The following is a 21,424-nucleotide window of genomic DNA, read 5'->3' as shown; positions in this document are numbered from 1 at the left end:
TGTTTTAATTGCGTAATGCGATTGCTGACGGGAAATGTAGTTCTTTTGACAGTTGTAGGCCAATAAAATCAAAGTATACTCAAGTAGAAATTAAATGTAAATAATTTTATTATTATTTTTAGCTCCAAATAATGAAGTGGTTTGAAAGATGACAAAAAAAATACAAAATTTAAATATATTTAATATAAAACTAAAAAAAAAGCCATTTGTAGAAAAAAAAAGTTTATTTTCTGTCTTTGTTTATCCTTCCTTGTTGCTTCAATTTGTTGACATAATCTTTGTTTTATTTACGTGTTTATACTGGAACATACCTCTGCTATTCATTGTATGACATGTATATTCGGAAATGTTTGAATAAAGTTGTAAAATCAAATTAGAAATGCTGACAAAGACTTTATTACCCAATTTTTATATGTTCAGGCAATCATAAAATTATGCAAGTATTTTCATTTAGGAAGATCATTTAAAGGATTCATGTATTTTTAAGAAACATAATCATGAACCTGAACAGGCACTCTTCCTACTTTTACAAAATATTCCCTCGGTTGAGCTGTTGGACTGTGAAGAGGACAAACCTAACAAATTAAAACAATCTCTTTGCCTGTCATTAGAGTCCCAAATTAAAAACTAAAACACCTCCAAAAGCCTCTAAACCAGCGTCTTAATGATAATTAGCCCCACCTGCCTTCAACCACTCACACCTGTGTCCATTTAATCAGCAAAGTAAGAGGGGACAGCCTATAAAGAGCTCCAGTGTCGCCTCAGGGTCATTGATTTCAAACTAGTTCAGTTGTGTGGTTTGGTAGGAGCTGACAGAAGTGACTGAGTTTGCTGCTTCATCATTGGCCTGCAACTGTGGCTGGAGCCATGGGGTTTCTCTCAAGGTAAGTTATTTTTTTTATTTTTAAAGAAAATATTTGATTGTTTTGTTTGTTCAATTCATCATTAAAGCCTGTTCTAACTTTGGTATGTCTGTCTAGATTGTTGCTGTTATCATTACTAGCTGTTGGACGACTACAAGCAAATGGTAAGTTTTTAGTCAAGTTGTGAAATTACATTATTGGTTGTATGCATAGACTAAAAGTATTTGCTCAACAGCTTACAGTGGCGGATCTGCTGATAAGTATGGACAGAATGCTGTGCCATGGAGTACTGGACCACTTGGTGGTGGTGGTGGTTCAACCTCAAGTGCAAATGAGGCAAGTAGCTACAACACAGCACTTAATCCCAGTTACCAGCCTGAAGCTGAAATGCAAGATCCAAACTGCCAATCACTGCCAGAAATGCAGCATTCATTCAGTGTCCCTTAACCCCATACAGGTGCCAGACTCTAGTAGACCCCATCAGCCTCAAGTGCCTAGTTACCAGGAGCCACAGATACCCCAGCAGCCCCAGCAGCAGGTTCCACAGGTGCCTGAGCAGCCTCTGGTGCTCCAGCCTCAGCAAGTGCCGCAGCAGCCTAGCGACCCACCAAAGCAGCCTCAACCTCAACAGCCCCAGCAGCAGCAGCAGCTATCCCAGGTGCCCCAGCAGCCTAGCTACCCTGCCCAGCAGCTATCCCAGGTGCCCCAGCAGCCTAGCTACCCTGCCCAGCAGCTATCCCAGGTGCCCCAGCAGCCTAGCTACCCTGCCCAGCAGCTATCCCAGGTGCCCCAGCAGCCTAGCTACCCTGCCCAGCAGCTATCCCAGGTGCCCCAGCAGCCTAGCTACCCTGCCCAGCAGCAGCAGCAGGTGCCCCAGCAGCCTAGCTACCCTGCCCAGCAGCAGCAGCAGGTGCCCCAGCAGCCTAGCTACCCTGCCCAGCAGCAGCAGCTACCCCAGGCGCCCCAGCAGCCTAGCTACCCTGCCAAGCAGCCCCAGCAGCAGCAGGCGCCCCAGCAGCCTAGTTACCCTGCCAAGCAGCCCCAGCAGCAGCTGCCCCAGCAGCAGTTGCCCCAGGTGCCCCAGCAGCCTAGTTACCCTGCCAAGCAGCCCCAGCAACAGCTATCCCAGGTGCCCCAGCAGCCAAGCTACCCATTGAGCCTGCCCAGCTACCCAGCGCATCAGCCTAGCTACCCTGCCAAGCAGCCCCAACAGCAGCTGCCCCAGGAGCCTAGCTACCCTGCCAAGCAGCCCCAGCAGCCTAGCTACCCTGCCAAGCAGCCCCAGCAGCAGGTGCCCCAGCAGCCTAGCTACCCTGCCAAGCAGCCCCAGCAGCAGGTGCCCCAGCAGCCTAGCTACCCTGCCAAGCAGCCCCAGCAGCAGGTGCCCCAGCAGCCTAGCTACCCTGCCAAGCAGCCCCAGCAGCAGCTGCCCCAACAGCAGCTACCCCAGGTTCCCCAGCAGCCTAGTTACCCTGCCAAGCAGCCCCAGCAACAGCTATCCCAGGTGCCCCAGCAGCCAAGCTACCCATTGAGCCTGCCCAACTACCCAGCGCATCAGCCTAGCTACCCTGCCAAGCAGCCCCAGCAGCAGCTGCCCCAGCAGCCTAGCTACCCTGCCAAGCAGCCCCAGCAGCAGCTGCCCCAGCAGCCTAGCTACCCTGCCAAGCAGCCCCAGCAGCAGCTGCCCCAGCAGCCTAGCTACCCTGCCAAGCAGCCCCAGCAGCAGCTGCCCCAGCAGCCTAGCTACCCTGCCAAGCAGCCCCAGCAGCAGCTGCCCCAGCAGCCTAGCTACCCTGCCAAGCAGCCCCAGCAGCAGCTGCCCCAGGTTCCCCAGCAGCCTAGTTACCCTGCCAAGCAGCCCCAGCAACAGCTATCCCAGGTGCCCCAGCAGCCAAGCTACCCATTGAGCCTGCCCAGCTACCCAGCACATCAGACTAGCTACCCTGCCAAGCAGCCCCAGCAGCCTAGCTACCCTGCCAAGCAGCCCCAGCAGCAGGTGCCCCAGCAGCCTAGCTACCCTGCCAAGCAGCCCCAGCAGCCTAGCTACCCTGCCAAGCAGCCCCAGCAGCAGGTGCCCCAGCAGCCTAGCTACCCTGCCAAGCAGCCCCAGCAGCAGGTGCCCCAGCAGCCTAGCTACCCTGCCAAGCAGCCCCAGCAGCAGGTGCCCCAGCAGCCTAGCTACCCTGCCAAGCTGCCCCAGCAGCCTAGCTACCCATTGAGGCTGCCTAGCTACCCATTGAGGCTGCCTAGCTACCCTGCCAGGCAGCCGCTACCCCAGCAGCCCCAGCCACTACCCCAGCAGCCTAGCTACCCTGCCAGGCAGCTGCTACCCCAGCAGCCTAGCTACCCTGCCAGGCAGCTGCTACCCCAGCAGCCTAGCTACCCTGCCAGGCAGCCGCTGCCCCAGCAGCCTAGCTACCCTGCCCAGCGGCCCCAGCAGTCAAGCTACCCATTGAGGCTGCCTAGCTACCCAGCACAGCAGCCTAGCTACCCTGCCAAGCAGCCGCTACCCCAGGTGCCCCAGCAGCCTAGCTACCCTGCCAAGCAGCCGCTACCCCAGGTGCCCCAGCAGCCTAGCTACCCTGCCAAGCAGCCGCTACCCCAGGTGCCCCAGCAGCCTAGCTACCCTGCCAAGCAGCAGCCACCCCAGGTGCCCCAGCAGCCACCCCAGGTGCCCCAGCAGCCTAGCTACCCTGCAAAGCAGGTGCCACAGCAGCCCCAACAGCAGGTGCCCCAGCAGCCTAGCTACCCTGCCAAGCAGCCCCAACAGCAGCTACCCCAGGTGCCACAGCAGCCCCAACAGCAGGTACCCCAGCAGCCTAGCTACCCTGCCAAGCAGCCCCAGCAGCAGCTACCCCAGGTGCCCCAGCAGCCTAGTCACCCTGCCAAGCAGCCCCAGCAGCCAAGCTACCCATTGTGGCTGCCCAGCTACCCAGCGCAGCAGCCTAGCTACCCTGCCAAGCAGCCACAGCAGCAGCTAGCCCAGGTGCCCCAGCAGCCTAGCTACCCTGCCAAGCAGCCCCAACAACCTAGCTTCCCATTGAGGCTGCCTAGCTACCCTGCCAAGCTGCCCCAACAGCAGCTGCCCCAGCAGCCTAGCTACCCTGCCAAGCAGCCCCAGCAGCCAAGCTACCCATTGTGGCTGCCCAGCTACCCAGCGCAGCAGCCTAGCTACCCTGCCAAGCAGCCACAGCAGCAGCTAGCCCAGGTGCCCCAGCAGCCTAGCTACCCTGCCAAGCAGCCCCAACAACCTAGCTTCCCATTGAGGCTGCCTAGCTACCCTGCCAAGCTGCCCCAACAGCAGCTGCCCCAGCAGCCTAGCTACCCTGCCAAGCAGCCCCAGCAGCAGCTACCCCAGGTGCCCAAGCAGCCCCAACAACCCAGCTACCCATTGAGGCTGCCTAGCTACCCTGCCAAGCAGCCCCAGCAGCCCCGGAAGCCTAGCTACCCTGCCAAGCAGCCCCAACAGAAGCTGCCCCAGCAGCCTAGCTACCCTGCCAAGCAGCCTCAACAGAAGCTGCCCCAGCAGCCTAGCTACACTGCCAAGCTGCCCCAGGTGCCCCAGCAGCAGGTCTACCGACCCAAGCCTTTCGACAAGCTGCCACGACTGCAGGCGCCCCAGCAGTTCCGCTTCCAGCCGCGCTACCCTGTGAGGCAGGCGCCCCAGCAGCCGCGCTACCCTGTGAGGCAGGCGCCCCAGCAGCCGCGCTACCCTGTGAGGCAGGCGCCCCAGCAGCCGCGCTACCAGGCCCCACGGTAAGATGTGATCACTTGCACATTTTCATTTACAAGTTTGACTTTCAGTGAGCAAACTGGTGGTGGAGTAAACCCCTTATGCTTATGAAAACATTCCCTATGGACCTCCAGAGCAGCAAAGGGCGGGGTATGGTCTCAAACTCTAAAAATTGCTTTGTTTTCAAAAGCTGTATTCTGTTTCAGGCACTAAAACACTGAAGATGCTTCGAAGACTGCTTTCAACTGATAGTGATGACTTGTCAAATAAAAACAAATCAACCTTGCATTCTGTCATGTCTTGATTTTTCTGAAGAGCTGTTTCTTTTTGGAAAGTATCGAGTGCAGAATCTAGTCTGTCCAGGGCTCAGTTTCATGTGCTGCCTTATTGCAGACATTTTACTTGCATGATTAGTCATAACTAATTGCACTAATCAAAGTTTGAGTCCAAAATGTTCTGTAACGGTGCAGTATGTAGTTCTGTGAAGAATTTTAGTCAATCTTTGACTTTATTGCTAAACAGTTTCACTGAATAAACTGACCTTAAAGGACAAAAGTTTCATACTGTTATGTGGCGGACCCTGCCACCTTTCTAGCATTGGTGTTCAGGGACCTTATTTACTTAGAACAGCTTTATTCAGTTATGGGAAATTTGAGTTTATTACCTTTTGACATTGTAATTTCAAATTCTGAGTCTGAATTTATTAACTACACAGTGCCTCTTTCAAAGTCATATTTGACCCAAAGTTGCTATCATGGGCTGAGGGGAAGTACAGTATCCAGTTTCACACCAGAAGTTTATACATTTTTCAGTCTTTGTGGTCACTTGAGACAAAATTGGGATGTAAACTTCACAGCACCCTCTGCTGGACACTGTGGTTAAAATCTGTTTGCTGGGCTAAAATTTACACTACTCAAAATTGGTGAGGGATATTTTAATGTTTCACTTTTGTAAATATTGGTCTAATGTGACACTTACTGCACATCCATTCACATACATATATGCACCAATGTCCTTAACTAATCTTGAGTGGTGTATATAATGTAAATGTTTGGCCTTCAATTCCAATGAATTGCAGTTTCTTTCAAAAGAGGGGGCCTGTTTCACATTTAGGCAAGTTTGAAATTGGTGACAGTTTGTCTCTGTATATATTAACCCTCATGCTACTTATAAAAAGTTTTTACTCGGCCCACATTTAGTACAAATGTTCCACGTCAAAAACTGCCATAAAAGTAAAAACACTTTCACTGGGTTACATTTTACAACCAACATCAGCCCTGATAACCACCAAATATCAATTCATTTAAAACTGCAATAAACATGTTTTAAAACAAATGATTCACTTTTTACACATTCAAAAAATGTTCTGTGACAGGGCAGGGCAGGGGGGTTATAATTCACGGGGAGAATTTAATTTTACAAAACAATGTGTTTGCACAACCAAGAAGAGTGTGTATGTCGGTGTATGGGTTGAAACAAAGCACAAATATAAATCAATTTAAAAAAACTACAAAAAAGCAGGTATATGGAAGAGTAAAGGTTGTGATAGGGGTGTTTATATTTATTTTGTAACACTGGATATCATCTTATTATGAGGCAATGCTCCCTATAGGACACAAGGGAAATAGTATGTATATACAGGTATATTGCCCTATCTAGTGGAAAAAAGTAAAAATTACAAAAACTCATCCAGGACCACAGAATGAAAGCCTGATAACAAGTGATGTTTTTTTATGTTACATAATATGTACGACAGTTTTAGCTGTCTGTGTGTGTATATACAGTGTGTTATAGACATATTATATGAGCTGAGGTTGGAATTTAAAAGAAAAAAAAACATTTAAAAAACATAAAATGTATCAGCAGCTGCATGAGGGTTAATAAAATCACGAGAATTAAATATAATTCCCATTTTTTTATCTCTTTATTCTGTCCTGAGGTTGCGGAATACCTCCGCTCCGCTAGAGGGCGCACTGCTGTGGAGCATTGGCAGCTGAAAAACACAGAAGAAATGATTGGCACCTTGTTCCTCCAATTGGATTGCACACGATCTACGTCTCGGCCAATCAGATAATTACATTTAACGCTTCTGGGCGGTACCGGAAGTAACCATTCAGACGTGTATTTCTAGCTGCTCAGTGAAACAGTTAGCCGTCACAGCTCCTTTGACATCATTTATAAACCTACATGAACATATATATATGTTAGAAAACCGGAATAAAACACATTTGTTTGTTTAGGCTTCGTTTAATATATTATATTCCTCTACACGGTAAGACTTTGCTCGGATTGCTGGCATGCTAATGTAGTAACTAGCTAGCTGATTGAGCTAAGCTAGCTAGCTACATCCAGTTAAAATCCCACCGTGAGGATGATTTCTGCCTGGTTTGTGTTAAATTAAGTGCTGAACGCGATGACTGCTGGCTCTTCTGTAGTTTGGAAATCATTGTTGTGTTGCTCGAGTACATTTAGCCTCCACCGGGGTGCGTTGAAGCCGGTTGTCAGAGCCTTTGTGTCTGTGTCCTCTCAGTGGTCATCATGGGCGAGGTGGAGCTGTCCTGCCGGGCTTATGTGAAGATGTACCTGCACTGCTGCCTGTTTCCGCGCTGCAGCATCAACGGGCTGCTGCTGTCGTCCAGCACCGCGGGAGACACGGTGTGTGTGACCGACTGCGTCCCGCTGCTTCACTCCCACCTGTCCCTGGCCCCCATCACTCAGCTGGCCCTCACACAGGTAGGACAGCCTCTGACAGGTGTGGTGCATGGTTCAGTATCCTGACAGGTGTGGTGCATGGTTCAGTATCCTCTGACAGGTGTGGTGCATGGTTCAGTATCCTCACAGGTGTGGTGCATGGTTCAGTATCCTCACAGGTGTGGTGCATGGTTCAGTATCCTCTGACAGGTGTGGTGCATGGTTCAGTATCCTGACAGGTGTGGTGCATGGTTCAGTATCCTCACAGGTGTGGTGCATGGTTCAGTATCCTCACAGGTGTGGTGCATGGTTCAGTATCCTCTGACAGGTGTGGTGCATGGTTCAGTATCCTCACAGGCACAGTCTGAGTTTGTAGCTGTAAGTTACTGCTGGTCTTGTTGAGCAGTCAGGTGGAAATAACATGTCATTTCTGCAGACAGCTTAAGTAAAACGTCAGATTTTAAGCCCTCACATGTGGATGTTATGTTTGCTCGTCCCTCTACTTTGTGCCACGCAATCAAGTTAAGACATGTTTTTACCAACGAAAAGGAAACTGGGATTTCAAGTCAAAGAGACAACAGCTGGCTGTTAAATTAGACTGACTGACGGATGTTTTTCTGTGTTATTAGTGCTCTCTTGACCACACATTTAATTGAGGCTGCAACAATTATGACTTGTTTGGTCTATAAAATGTCAGAAAAGTGAAAATTGCCGATCAGTGTTTCCCAAAGCCCCGGATAACGTCCTCAAAGAGATATTCAGATTGTGTCATTGAGAAGTTTAATAAAAAAACACAGAAAATATTAACATTTTACATTTTACAGGACTTTTTCTTCTTTAAAAATGACTAAACCACTTAATTGATTGTCAAAATAGTATATATCGGTTGGCTGATTGGCCTCTCACAGATGTATTGGTGTTCGGCGTATATATTGTCCAATATGAAAACTATTTTTCAGAGCAAACTAGAATGGCACTCGGACGAGCGCATACCTCCGCCATGGCCCGACAGTCCAGTTTAATTCAATCAAGCCTCATCCAGTATCAAACTCAAAAGCCCTGAATCTCTCTAAATTTTAAACCACACATGACTAATTACCCATAAATACATTTGATTTTTATCATCAAGATCCATGAATCAGTCCCTGAGAAATTTAATGAAAATCAGCTCAGCTCTACATATAATATAATGAAATACAGTAACGCCTGTACCTAAGTTGATTAGTTTTTTAAGAGAAGGAAATGAACCCTTAATGTCAATCTCAAACATTTCATGTAACCTTGCTGGTCCAGTTTGAAACAGGTTTATGTGACGTTCATTGTAAGTTAGCTGAAGCATTTTACAGCTGAAAAACTACCAAGACACTGAGAGGGTTTGATGGTTATGAAGATAAACTTGTGTTGAGAAGCACAGTGAAGGAAACAGAGCTGGAAGATTTTACACATTGTACTTTATTTTTTCTAAGATTTCAACTGTTTGTGTTTTTCTCCAGTCCAGAAAACTCACATAAATATCAGCCTAAATTCAAACTGACTACTTCACTGATATTCCTGCTTGTCCAGCTGCAGAGGAAGCTCTCCTGTCATGAGGAGAGTGATTTGTCCCCATGAGCAGAGATAATCTTTGCTCTCACCGGAGCAGTTTTTGCATTTGATGTAAATGCTGTTGTAAAGTGACGGTCTGCTGTGTTGCTGCAGGTTGATGTTTGGTGTTCACAGACTCAGCAGAGGATAGTGGGATACTATCAGGCCAACGCCTGCGTGTTGGACAGTAGGTGAGTTCAACACCCCCTTTGATTTCAGCTAATTTAACCTTTGAGATGTTGAAGATGTTGTCTGAAATGTTACAACGCGGCTGTAATTATAGAAAAATGTCAACTTTTCTAACTTTCTGTTTAATCGATTTATCTTTCGACTTCGACAGCCCGACGCCGTGCGCGCTGAAGATAGCCGATAAGATTTCTGAGCAGTTTGAAAATGCAGTTTTGTTAATGGTAAGAATAACTGCTGTCATTTGTTTTCAACACCATCCTCTTACCCTGTCCTGTCTGTCTGTAGCCAGTGGTGAAACAAAACCAATCAGTTTAAAGACATTTCTTTTTCTCATTTTATGTTTTATAAATCATTACGATGTCTGATTTATTGAATGTGTGTCTCTTTGTTTTGTGTCACAGCTCGACGGCAGTAAGATGTCTCCAGACTATCGGGTTCCTCCCATCGTCATGTACGAGCGCAAAGATTCAAGATGGACGCTCAAAGACAAACACACGTAAGTGACAGCCGGCGGGTCGTGTTTCTCCCAGATCAACGCCTCATTCTCAGAAAGAAAGGTGTTAAAGAGTCTTGTAGAAATTTGCGGATTATTAATTACACATTTCACACATTACCAGACGCTGACACGTTTCCTGTTGAGCTCTGAGGTTGTTTTTACGGTGAAAACTCACTATGGTGATTCAAAGTGAAACCACATCAGTGTTGGTTAGTTTGAGTCATAATAATTCAGACCTTCACACAGGCACAAACTTATATAACAGACGACTTTCTCTGTGTTTCCACCCAGCTCTTTTCAGTGTTTGCGAAATAAAAAAAAACCCTGAGTGGAAATGCCCAAAATGAGGCAAGAAATAAAAGAATAAGAAGAGTTATGTACGGCTGCCTGCCTGTAATCCCCCCTCTATTTCACCAGAGTGGATCATAGAGACACCACAAGGGCCATGTGGACAAGTGTTGCTTCCTGATGCTGAAACAGGAGTTTAAACTTTGACTGGTTAAAAAAAAAACATTCAGAAAACAGTCAAAATCGAGCACAGTTGATTCCCACAAGAAAATTAAAAAATAGATTTTTTATGGTGGCGTTCTGAGGATAAATTGAGGAATGAAGCTGCTCTGTAGTCGGGTGGTGCGGCACTGAAACAAAGTTAACTTCACCATCTTTCATTCAGAGAGTATGCCAGAATTTACAAAAAAAGAGTAGAGAGCAGGACGTTTGTTTTCATTATGCACCTCAAGAAAAATCACAGTCTCTTCCCTGCATCGACGCTGACCTCTCCCTTGTTTCATTTTTCCTCGCTGTGTTCAGGATAATGCTGCGACAGTGGGAGGAGACTCGGGCGATAGCCGGTCAGATGCTGGACTCCGGCGATCATTCGCTACTGGTGGACTTCGACAGCCACTTGGACGACATTACAAAGGACTGGACCAATCAGAAGCTTAACAACAAGATAGCAGAGCTCGCCTCGCCGGCCAACGGCAGCATGTAGTCCAGTCTGTAGCACCAGTTTGTACCAGGGTCCAGATTATTTGTGTTCTGTTGCATCACCACGTACACGACCACACAGAGTTTAGCTTTATTTTTAATGCTTTATTTGTTGTGACTGAACACAGACATGACATAAAACATGCATAAATAACAAAATATTTACAGTCCGATAGATCTCTCTCTGTAGTCTTCCACCCCCCCACCCCCGTCAGTGTGCCTTTTGGTTCAGCCCAACACCCCCACTGACTTAAAATGGAAAAGTCTCCTTAAAAACACCTTTTAACACTACTGCCAAGCACCTGTGGTTTATCTGGTCCTGTTGTGTCCTTTTGTTGCTGTATTACTGTTGTTCCTATGTACATGACAAGCTCCAAGGGGTGGACAAAAAAACAGAAACACCTTTTTATAATACGAAAGTCCTGCGGTGAATACATCGAGTTGAAGCTGAAGGATGATGAATCGTGATTGAAATCGAAAGCTGAATTGATCCAGTTTCGGTGTCATACTAGAAACCAGAAATAACTGTGAAACAACAGTAATAATTTAGCATTTATGAGCAGTATATAAACATACATACAAGTCATAAAAATGCCTCTGACAGCCTCAAGAAAAACAAACATCCTGAGCTTCAGCAGACTGTATTTACTGCAAGACTTTTATATTGAAATGTTTCGTATGTTTGTTTTCCCCTTACACATCCTAACAGCTTATAAAATGTCTAAACAAGTGTAAATGTAAAAAACACTAATCCTCTCTTAGACACAGAAGGTCGAGCTACACTCTGTACACTACTGTAAATTATTTTCTCACATAATAACCTGACAGATGATTTCTACCTGGACCAGGAATGACGGTCGTTCAGGAGTGTGAAGACGACCTTTAACACACGTTTGTAATTGTATCGATGTCTGTGTTTAACAACAGGAAGCTAACATGGAAACTAATAGCTGATCACAGGCGTTACATTAAAAAAAACAACTGATAACAAATAACTGCGAGATACGTCTTTGCTTACTACAGCTGCTCTACTGAACTACTTTTTGTTGCAGCTTCAAGAAGGAGGTTTAAATGTCGCTCAAGTATAAACACAACAGTGATGAGCTGCTCAGAGCGGCGGTTCCCAACCCGTCAGCCTCGGTTCATTAGAGTATTTATGGGAAAAAACAAACCGAACTATCCAGTAACTTACAAGATAAGTTCATCTTTGTGGAGCAGACATGTTTTTGACTGCTTCCCTTCTCGTTAATCTTCTCTCGACCACCTCAGACGTCACCTTGTGTCCCTTTTCTGAGGGGTCCGACTCGCAGGTTGGGAACCGCCGGCTTAGAGGAAAACAGACGTGCAGCCGTGACCAGACAACTGAGTTCGTGTCACATTTCTAGATTTCAAGAACGGAAGGAAGACGACGAGAGCTGCAACTGACAGCATCAGCTAATCGTGAAGTCTATGAGATGTGAGAGTAAACAGAAAGTCTGACTAACAGTCCAAAACCTTAAAGATATTTGATTTACTATCATATGTGACAAAGAAAAGTGCAAATCGAAGCTAAGAAAGTTTTTTTTTTTTTTTAAAAATGTAGGAAAATGACAAACTATTGATTATCAAAAAAGTTGAACAGATCAATTCTGCTGATTGAAATATCGTTGCAGCTCTGAGGTCGACTTCTCTGTTTACATGTAGTGCTTCCAGTACAAACCGACTGATCTCTACGAGCACCGTCCCCAAAAAGCTCTGTGTCCATTTACGGGACAAAAACAAAAAAAAGTCCAATAGTAAAATTTTCTTTTTGATACTTTTCTCGTAGGCGCTTTAAGATTTGTTTTGTGCTATTCTACGAGGGCCGAGCGATACAAGAAAATCAAATCAGTCGGGTTTTAATTTGATCTGAAACTTCCCTCTGAGTGACGCTTTTACAGTGAAATGTGACAAACATGTCGACCTATCGCTCAGCCCTGTATGCTTTTACTTTGTATGAATGGCTTTTAAGTGGGGATGTGTCTTATTTTGAAATGAACCCCCCCCCCCCCGACGTTGGACACGGCGCTCAGGCGGACCCACAGGGGACCAGGTTTAGAGTGATTTCTCCCAGTGGAGACTGACTGGCCAGAGTCTGGAGGATGGAGATGGACTCGAAGAGCGACTGAGCGTTCTGGACCTGCTGTTGCGCCCACGGTAAAGTGATCTGCAGAGGACAGAAAAGACAAGAAGAGGTAACGGTGTTATCGTTGGGAAACGTTTGTGTCGAGGATCCACACTCACAGGTTTGGTGCTCAAGTTTCGTTTTTATGTCCACATTTGTTTTTTTAAACCTTGTTCAGACTTGGTATCTGGGCCGCATTTTTTAGCCGATGTTTGGGAACACGCTGTCTGTTTCAACAGCTCAAACTCGTAACCACAATATCACCAGTCTCCCTTAACAAATTGCACAATTTTGAGAGTTGTTGAGGTGAAGAGAAACTTAAAAAACTTTGCCAAACAGCGACGGCTAATTCAAAATCATTGGTGCTTTCCTGAAAATTCGGCATTAAATACAAAACATAAAATGTTCCTTTCCTTGTTGCAACATGGCTGTACCAGCCTGTCTGCTTCTACACACTACTCCAACTGATTTACACTAAATTCATGAAACAAGGCAACATTTTATTGATGGTAAACATCTGAAATTTTACAAACACAGTAAAGAGTAACCAATATAGACTGTCTCTTTGCCGTGGAAAGAGAAAGCCACCAGACTCCCTTTAAAAATCACTCGATTTAGTGAGTTGTTGAGTTAGGAGAGACTTTATAAACTTTGTAAAACACTGTCTCTGACAAATTCTTAATTATTTGGGCCTTCTTGTAAATTCGGCAAATGTTCTGCATTAACTTCTTTATTTCTTTGTGCAGAAAACATCATGTCTGTTTATGCCAAGCCAAGTTTATGAAATGTTAAAAAAGTAAACAAAATGTCATTAATTCTTCCATTAGTTTCTTTATATAACAAAGAATAGTGCAAACTGCAGCTGAAAGCGGATTATCAAACAGATTGATTCGTGTCAACACACTCACCTGAACGATAATGAGTTTTCCAGACGGGTCTTCAGTGTTGCTCAGCTCTTCTCCGAAACACAGAGTGACGCCGCACTGAGGAGGCTCGCCGCCGTTTGCACGGAAGAAGTCCAGTTCTGATGAGGAAGGGAAAGAAAAGGAGATGAACACTTCTAATATCCAAAAAATGGTCCATGATCGTTCATACACCAAATTCAATTCATAAAATAACGCGGTTTAAGGTTGAAATAACTCGAGTCCATCAAAGACAAAAACCTCAGCCATTAAAGGATCATTCAGCTCATTTAATTACAATAAGATTAATGAATGATGCTTGTCCAGTTGGAGGTGGAGCTCAAACTTCCTCCGTCAGCTCCTCCCTGACTCACGTTGTTTGAAGGCTTCTTTGCTGAAGAGCAGCACCGGCTCCGTGTTCCTCTCCATCTTGTGCAGCCCCGGTGCCGTCGTGTGCGGCCCCGTCCAGAACACCCGCCCTTGGCAGTACCGTCTGCCGTAGACTCCCTGCGGCGTGGAGGTCAGCGCCACCCCTTTCTCCATGAAGGGCAGCAGGGTGAACAGGGCCTGCAGCTCCTGGCCGGCCGGCAGCGTGGAGGGCGGCTCCGGCAGCGGGATGCGAGGAAACCTGCCTTTCAGGGTGGCTGAGGTCGGCGGGGCGACAGAGGACGGCAGGTACGTTATCCTGATGTCAGCGCCCTGGATCTGACGTTGAAGGACTTCCTGTCCTAAATAATGAACCACCACACTGAAGGCGTCCTGGACTGAAGAAACACAAAGGGAAGGATTGTTAATAGATGCTTTAACTTTCAAAATAAAAGCTCAATTCAAGCAAATTGTAGTTAAAAGCCGATGCAGACTACATGTTTCCAGAGAATCGCTCTCAGGTTTAAAAATCTAAAACATAATCACAGCTTTTTGTACAAAAACCTGCAGAGCTGTGATGTTTTTCAGTTTATTACCTCCTGTGGGAGCCGGGACGCTCTCCTCGATCCGAACGTCCAGTGTGATCTCATCGACAACTGCAGAGAGAAAAATAAATCATGATGGATCAGCTGGTTGCATCAGATGTGAGCAGCCAGAGTCAGCGCTGTCTGTTTAGTCTTTAATCACTGACATGACATCGTGCACTGGAGAAACCAGGTTACTCTGAGGAATGAGGTCATGTTTACATGTAGTAACCTGGTTATTGATCTGAGCACGTGTGCAGCAGCAGCTCAGTAATCAGATTTCTCCTCCTAATTTGGAAGCATTACTCATTTTGTCCGTAGTTACGAGGCAATAAGGTTTCCCGTTTCGTGGAGGGCGGCGCCGGTTCCTCCGAATGTGAGTCTTCTTCATGAAAACTATGACTAATAATATCCGTCAACAACATTCTGTTTTTCCATGACTAAGAGGATACAAATCTGAAGTCATTAAACGCCAGAAGTGTCGAGTCCAGTTTCAGTTGTATTGATCGACTCGGTAATCGGTGTCCGGTGTCGTCAGCTGTAGAATAAACCCGTTGAACTCACCGTCTGCCTGAGTGGTGGTGGTGGTGAACTGAACCAGCTCTCCTGTCGGGGCGGGGACGACGCTCTGCAGCAGAACCTCTCCGACAACACTCTGAGCATCACAGAGGTTTTTATCTGCCTGAAACATGAAGAGCAAAGTCCAGATTTATTTAGATACTTGAGTAAATGTACTTAGTTACTCTAGGACACGGCTCAAGTATTCTCAGACACCAGAGGAAACGCCTTTTGCCGTAGTGAGGATTCACACGTGCGCTGGTGTGTCTGCGTGAGTAAAATGAACTGAAGCTGAAGCTGAACTTTCCCCTTTAAACACATCGACCTCTTCGTGTCTCTGAGCGACGCAGTGACCAGAGACCGAGAGTAACATAATCCAAGAGGAGCAGCAGCCAACCAGTCAGGAGGGACTGCAACAGCCGAAGAGGGCGGTTTGTTTACCGGGGAAACTACAAGTCACAATTCCCGTTATAAGCACCGGAGCTAAACGCCGGAAGAGAAGGCGGGAAAACGATTCTACCAGGCGGATCAACCACAGGTTTTGCGGCCTGCGTCGCTGCAACGTGCAGTTTTTCTCTGTTTAAGCTTCATGTTTGAGAAAACAAAACAAAAAAGACCGATTATGTTGTCGTCCCCCCCCTCAACCCCTCTCCATCCCATAATAATTAACTCACCTGCTGTGATGTGACCTCTTCTGTCTTTATCTGCTTCACCTGGCTGCCATCGTCGCTGTCTGATTCGCTGCTCCGCCTCCTTTTCGACCTCTTGGTGGCTTTTCCTCGGCATTTCTTCTCAGGAACCACCACACCTGAACACACCCCATCAGTACAAGGACCGGTTTACACATCAGATCAATCAATCAATCAATCAGTCAGTCAGTAATGAAACCAGACACACCTTAAATATGTAATAATGCACAGCGAGTCACGAGGATGTCACTGATTAATTATTCTTCTTTGCACGTTCTGACTGTTTGAGCCGGATAAAAGCAGCTGCTGTCTCGTCCCAGTTCCTGGGTTGATGTTGGCTGAACTTTCTGGTGTCGGTATCTGCTCACTGCCGCGCTGACTCAGCAAAAACAGCAACAAGTCACTCGATCTGCGCTTGTCTTTTTTCATCCTGTGGTTTTTTGACTCATCATCTTTTGTTCAGACGGTGAAACTCCAACCAAAAATTCAACTCTCGCTGAAAAACAGCTGTGCGGGAGGGTTTTTACTTGGACTTGTCTAAAATGAGATTAAGATTTAATACCAGAATAATTAAAGAAGGAAGAAAACGGCATCAAATGAACATCAGCCTCCGTCAGAACTGCACTTTGATCTTTTCTCACCACGTCACTGTGTACATATTGTCATGCAGCAAGGCTTGGTTGTTTGTATAGAGGCTTTAAACACATGTAAAGTACCTTATGTAAGTCCTGAACACGCAAATACAGCAGGTTTAATAGCACAGCAGAGAGGAGTTAAAGTCCGGTAATAAATAACATCTCGTTAAGGAACTGAATCGATCATTTCAATGTGACAACAACAGAAACGTGTCATCAGATGTGGAGATCAGAGAGCAAACAGCAGAGCTCGTAAATACGGTTCAGCTGATACCAGCAGGTCGACGACACGTCTGCAGACGCTTCAGCTGAAGTTTCTTATGACTCAAAATGAGCAAAAAAAAAAAGCAGAATCTGAAGTACTGAAATCACTCGGGACGCAGGAGTAAAAAGCCACGGTTTATTTCACAATACTGTGGACGGCATGAGTTCTTCCTAAATGTACAAAAATAGACGGGGAGTGTCGGGGTGGAAAGTTTATTCAAATACAAACAGGAGACGTTTCTGAAGTCGCATTGTGTAACATCTGAATCAGTGTTTTGTGCCGATGTTTGTCACCTGACAGGCTGTGAGGCTGAAAAATACCGAGCCCGCAGATATTAATGAGTCATTTTCCCCCCCGAGGACCGAAAATCAAACTCTAAATTCAAAACTGTCCATTTTATGTCTTTTAAATATCAATTTTTTAAAACATTTTATTGAGATTGGAGTCAGTTGTACACAAATCCTTAATGATAAAAGTTAAAGGTGAATATACAAATAAAAATAAAATATCAGTGAGATTATTTGCTGTATTGTTTCATATTTTGATATTAAACTAAAAATATCACAACCTGAATTTAGGCAGTTGTTTTATTTAAAAGAGCTTTTTTATGTAGAAAAGGAAACAACATCATTTTTATTAAACTCTGCGTCTGTCAAACTCAACATCGAGGCTGTTTTTATAACCACACGTTACGTTTTAATCGTCCTGCTGCTGCTGATAGCCTTATCAGAATATTTCAGCCCGCCTGTGGTGACACACTGACTGATGTGATATTAAAAAAAAAAGCAACTGCCGCTCGTTATTCATGTCGGATTAAGAAGAAATAAATTATAATGAATGATTTTTGAGTTAAATGCACCGTTACCTTGAGGAAAATTAGGATTTCTCTGGTTTAAACGCTGTTGAAAGACTCGGGATGATGCAAGTACACGAGTCGACTAAATATACAACAAAGTTCGAGTCGTTTCTAGACGCTTTTATGCAGAAATCTCACAAAACACATCTTTAAATGAAACCAGAGTGTGTGTGAGATGCGTCTCACCTTGCTCGTTGATGGGGACCAGGCGGTACACCTTGTAGGGCTCGGAGATGTCCAGCTGAGCTCGCTCCATCACCTCCGTAAACTCTGGACTCTTGTTGAGGGCGCAGCGCAGACGCGTCTTCCAGGACGCCGGGTTGTCCTGACCGCCGTCCGTCAGCTTCCCTTTGAACTCGGCCCACGCCTGCAGAGGAAAAAGGTCCAGGATCAGTTCAGTTCTGTGCAATTTTTAGAGAAAAATTTGGACGTTTGTCTTTCGAGGAGTACGTGAGCTAGTTCAGAACCGACCTTGAAAATGGCGGCGTCTTCGTCTTTACGGAAGTCCTGTTTCCCGGCGTGTTTCCACGGGATGCGGAACATGGTTTTGGCATCGTCGTCCCAGACCAGACCCGGGTACTTCCCACTGCTGACCTGCAACAGCCAAAGACACACAACTCAGTTTAATTGCCTAAAATGAAAATTGATCTACTAACCCCCGAGATTTAAAATGCTTTTTACCTCACTACATTTATCTTATAACTTTTTCTGATGTTTGCATATGAAGCAGCTGTGAGTGAAGCTGAAACAAGCTGGAAATGAACCAGTGAAAAGACTATTTTGATGATTGTTGAAGTCTTTCTTGTGTAAAAACATTTAATTGTTCCACCTTCACAAATGTGATGATTTGCTGAGTTTCTATCCACCCGTCCCGACTTCGAACCCTCACATCCGAGCAACATTTCTGCTTACATCACCCAGTATGTAACAGAGTAATCCATTACAAGCTGTAACGTGTAACTTTCCTGAACCCAATGAAAAACAGGCTCAATAGGTGTCGCACAAAGATAGAAAACCTTGAAGATATTAGTTTTTGAACATTAAAGATTTTTTGTTTTGGTAAAAAATTATTTCTTGTAATTTTTTTACTGTAAACATGTTTCAAATGCAGTACTTTTACTTGTAACTGAGTACTTTTACTCTAGCAAATGATCAGAATCAAACCCCATCACGGAATCGATACCAAATGAGCAGCTTTGTGAGTAACGAAGTATCAATGCCTAATTTCAAACCATCACATTGAACCTATGGGATGTTTAGCATCATCTAGTATGCAACAGAGTAATCTATTACAAGATGTAACTTGAGAATTTCCTGAGCCCAGTGAAAAACAGGCTCAATAGGTGTCGCACAAAGATAGAAAACCTTGAAAATACTAGTTTTTGAACATGAACTTTGGGTAAAAAAAAGATTTCTTGGTGTTAACTTTACTGTAAACATGTTGCAAACGCAGTACTTTTACTTGTAACTGAGTACTTTTACTTCAGCAGATGATCTGAATCGACCTCTATCACTGATGCAAGGTTTGTTTGTCCAACATCCCCTGAGGCCATCCTCTCTCTGTGTTTCCCTTTCCTTCTCCCCCTCCCTTCCTCCCTCCCTCACCCCCTCCCTCACCCTCACACACACACTTTAAGCACGCACACACACACACACACACACACACACACACCTGTTCGACGATCCAGGAGCGCAGTCTGCGTGTGGAGCGCATTTTCCCTCCTGCCATGGCTGTTTAAAAAACTAACAACAACAAAACAGAGACACAAACAAACAAACAATAAACAAATCAGACCCATGTCAAAACAGGCCCCTCCCCCCGGCGCTTTAACAACAATATCCTCATTATAAACAATAAAAAAAATAAATTAAAAAAAAACATATTAAGAAGAAAATCCGCGTGAAAATGTTTAAACATCGACTTGTTTTCATGCAGATTTCGCTGTAAGACTCGTGTGAGCAGTTTGAGATCGAGCCGAGACATTGAACGCAGCTCACACGCTCAAAAAACCACTACACTTCTAAAATCGACACTTTTTTAAACGGAGTCTGGTGGAGGAGCAGAACCCTAAAGCGGCGCCTGCTCTCACCTGTTACGCTGACATTTATAGATATATCGAATATAGACGCAAAGGTGTTGAATTAAGGAAGTTGATTTAAGTTTCGTTTACCTCGGTTGCGTTTCCTCCGCGGTGCGTGCACACTGACGGTGTCTGCTCTCCGGCTCTGCGGTGCGGGACTCAGCTGCCTCCGCACAGACGCTCCTTTTCCCCGAAATCACGTGACTTTACAGAACCGGTGCGTGTGCGGGCCGCCAGGGGGCGACAACGGACCCGCATCAAATATAAATATATATATATACATATATACAGACACAAAACACCTCTTTACCTCCTCATTCAGGTGTCTTCATCCACCTTAAATTATTAATTATTACGTAATAATGTAGTTAAAGTTTTAACTCTTCAATTTATAGTGTTACATTTAAACTTGATGTATGTTGAGTCATCTGTTTCATGTTATTGTGCTGTAACTTTTCAGGACATTGCATAAGAGATGTTATGTTGAAATAAACGTTGAGATTTGAGGGATTTTAAAGTCACTTGCACAAAAGTTATTAACCTGAAAAAATACATACACATGAATCCAAACTGACATTCAGTCTATCAAATGAATATCTCGTGTCTTGTATTATTTTTGTTGTTAAAAAAGACGATAAAAATAAGGAAGTTTCTTGTAGTGTTTTTGGTAACACTACTGCAATGAGCATTTTAAGTTTCTCTTTAAGTTTTTTTTTTTTTCAAGGATGTTATTCGGCTGTGTATTAAATGATCACATTGTGCTTGTTTTGTGTAATAAAAACCTCCTGAAATACTTTTTTGCTTTAGTATCAACTGCCACGAGCATTTAAAGTTTCTCTTAAAGGTTTTTCTTTTCTTCTAGGATGTTAGTCGGCTGTTTTCGTGTAATAAAAACGTCTTGAAATACTTTTTTTGCTTAAGTTTGTTTAGAAATTTTTTTTTTTTTCTAGGATGTTAGTCGGCTGTTTTTGTGTAATAAAACCCTCCTGAAATACTTTTTTGCTTAAGTTTTTTTTTTTCTTTTTTCTGGGATGTTAGTCGGCTGTTTTTGTGTAATAAAAACCTCCTGAAATACTTTTTTGCTTAAGTTTTAAAAAAAAATAAAAAAATTTTTTAGGATGTTAGTCGGCTGTTTTTGTGTAAAAAAAACCTCCTGGAATACTTTTTTTGCTTAAAAGTTTGGGTTTTTTTTTCTTTTTTTCTGGGATCTTAGTCGGCTGTTTTCGTGTAATAAAAATGTCTTGAAATACTTTTTTGCTTAAGTTTTAAAAAAAAATAAAAAAAATTTTTAGGATGTTAGTCGGCTGTTTTTGTGTAATAAAAACCTCCTGAAATACTTTTTTTGCTTAAAAGTTTGGGTTTTTTTTTCTTTTTTTCTAGGATGTTAGTCGGCTGTTTTCGTGTAATAAAAATGTCTTGAAATACTTTTTTGCTTCAGTCTCTCTTTTTTTTCTAGGATGTTAGTCGGCTGTTTTTGTGTAATAAAAATGTCTTGAAAAACTTTTTTGCTTCAGTCTCTCTTTTTTTTCTAGGATGTTAGTCGACTGTTTTTGTGTAATAAAAACGTCTTGAAATACTTTTTTTGCTTAAGTTTGTTTAGAAATTTTTTTTTTTTTCTGGGATGTTAGTCGGCTGTTTTCGTGTAATAAAAACCTCCTGGAATACTTTTTTTGCTTAAAAGTTTGGGTTTTTTTTTCTTTTTTTCTGGGATGTTAGTCGGCTGTTTTCGTGTAATAAAACCCTCCTGAAATACTTTTTTGCTTAAGTTTTTTTTTTTTTTTTTTTCTAGGATGTTAGTCGGC

At 44.4% G+C, this 21,424-nt stretch overlaps 3 protein-coding genes across 3 annotated transcripts; 2 read left to right on the top strand and 1 right to left on the bottom strand.

Moving 5' to 3' along the window:
• Positions 1 to 766: 766 nt before the first annotated feature.
• Positions 767 to 4,882, top strand: LOC141014344 (uncharacterized). The gene is made up of 6 exons (XM_073488083.1): positions 767 to 884; positions 981 to 1,027; positions 1,099 to 1,199; positions 1,321 to 1,504; positions 2,123 to 4,619; positions 4,803 to 4,882. Exons 1-6 carry the CDS (start codon positions 868 to 870, stop codon positions 4,807 to 4,809), a joined length of 2,853 nt encoding a protein of 950 aa, XP_073344184.1. The 5' UTR covers positions 767 to 867; the 3' UTR covers positions 4,810 to 4,882.
• Positions 4,883 to 6,711: 1,829 nt separating this feature from the next.
• On the top strand, positions 6,712 to 10,702 carry emc9 (ER membrane protein complex subunit 9). Its single transcript, XM_073488570.1, has 6 exons — positions 6,712 to 6,868; positions 7,127 to 7,329; positions 8,986 to 9,062; positions 9,212 to 9,281; positions 9,462 to 9,556; positions 10,367 to 10,702. Exons 2-6 carry the CDS (start codon positions 7,135 to 7,137, stop codon positions 10,545 to 10,547), a joined length of 618 nt encoding a protein of 205 aa, XP_073344671.1. The 5' UTR covers positions 6,712 to 6,868; positions 7,127 to 7,134; the 3' UTR covers positions 10,548 to 10,702.
• On the bottom strand, positions 10,634 to 19,820 carry irf9 (interferon regulatory factor 9). Its single transcript, XM_073488569.1, has 10 exons — positions 19,713 to 19,820; positions 19,214 to 19,284; positions 18,013 to 18,135; positions 17,728 to 17,908; positions 15,771 to 15,904; positions 15,103 to 15,220; positions 14,551 to 14,610; positions 13,963 to 14,352; positions 13,595 to 13,710; positions 10,634 to 12,728 (listed from the first exon to the last, which is right to left on the bottom strand). The coding sequence occupies exons 2-10, from the start codon at positions 19,268 to 19,270 to the stop codon at positions 12,591 to 12,593; spliced, it is 1,317 nt and encodes a 438-aa protein (XP_073344670.1). The 5' UTR covers positions 19,271 to 19,284; positions 19,713 to 19,820; the 3' UTR covers positions 10,634 to 12,590.
• Between the last annotated feature and the right edge of the window lie 1,604 nt (positions 19,821 to 21,424).

The sequence above is a fragment of the Pagrus major genome, chromosome 19 (genome assembly GCF_040436345.1).
Source record: "Pagrus major chromosome 19, Pma_NU_1.0".
NCBI classification, from domain to species: Eukaryota; Metazoa; Chordata; class Actinopteri; order Spariformes; family Sparidae; genus Pagrus; species Pagrus major.
The sequence above is the reverse complement of the archived record's forward strand: the minus strand, read 5'-3'. Positions and strand labels throughout refer to the sequence as shown.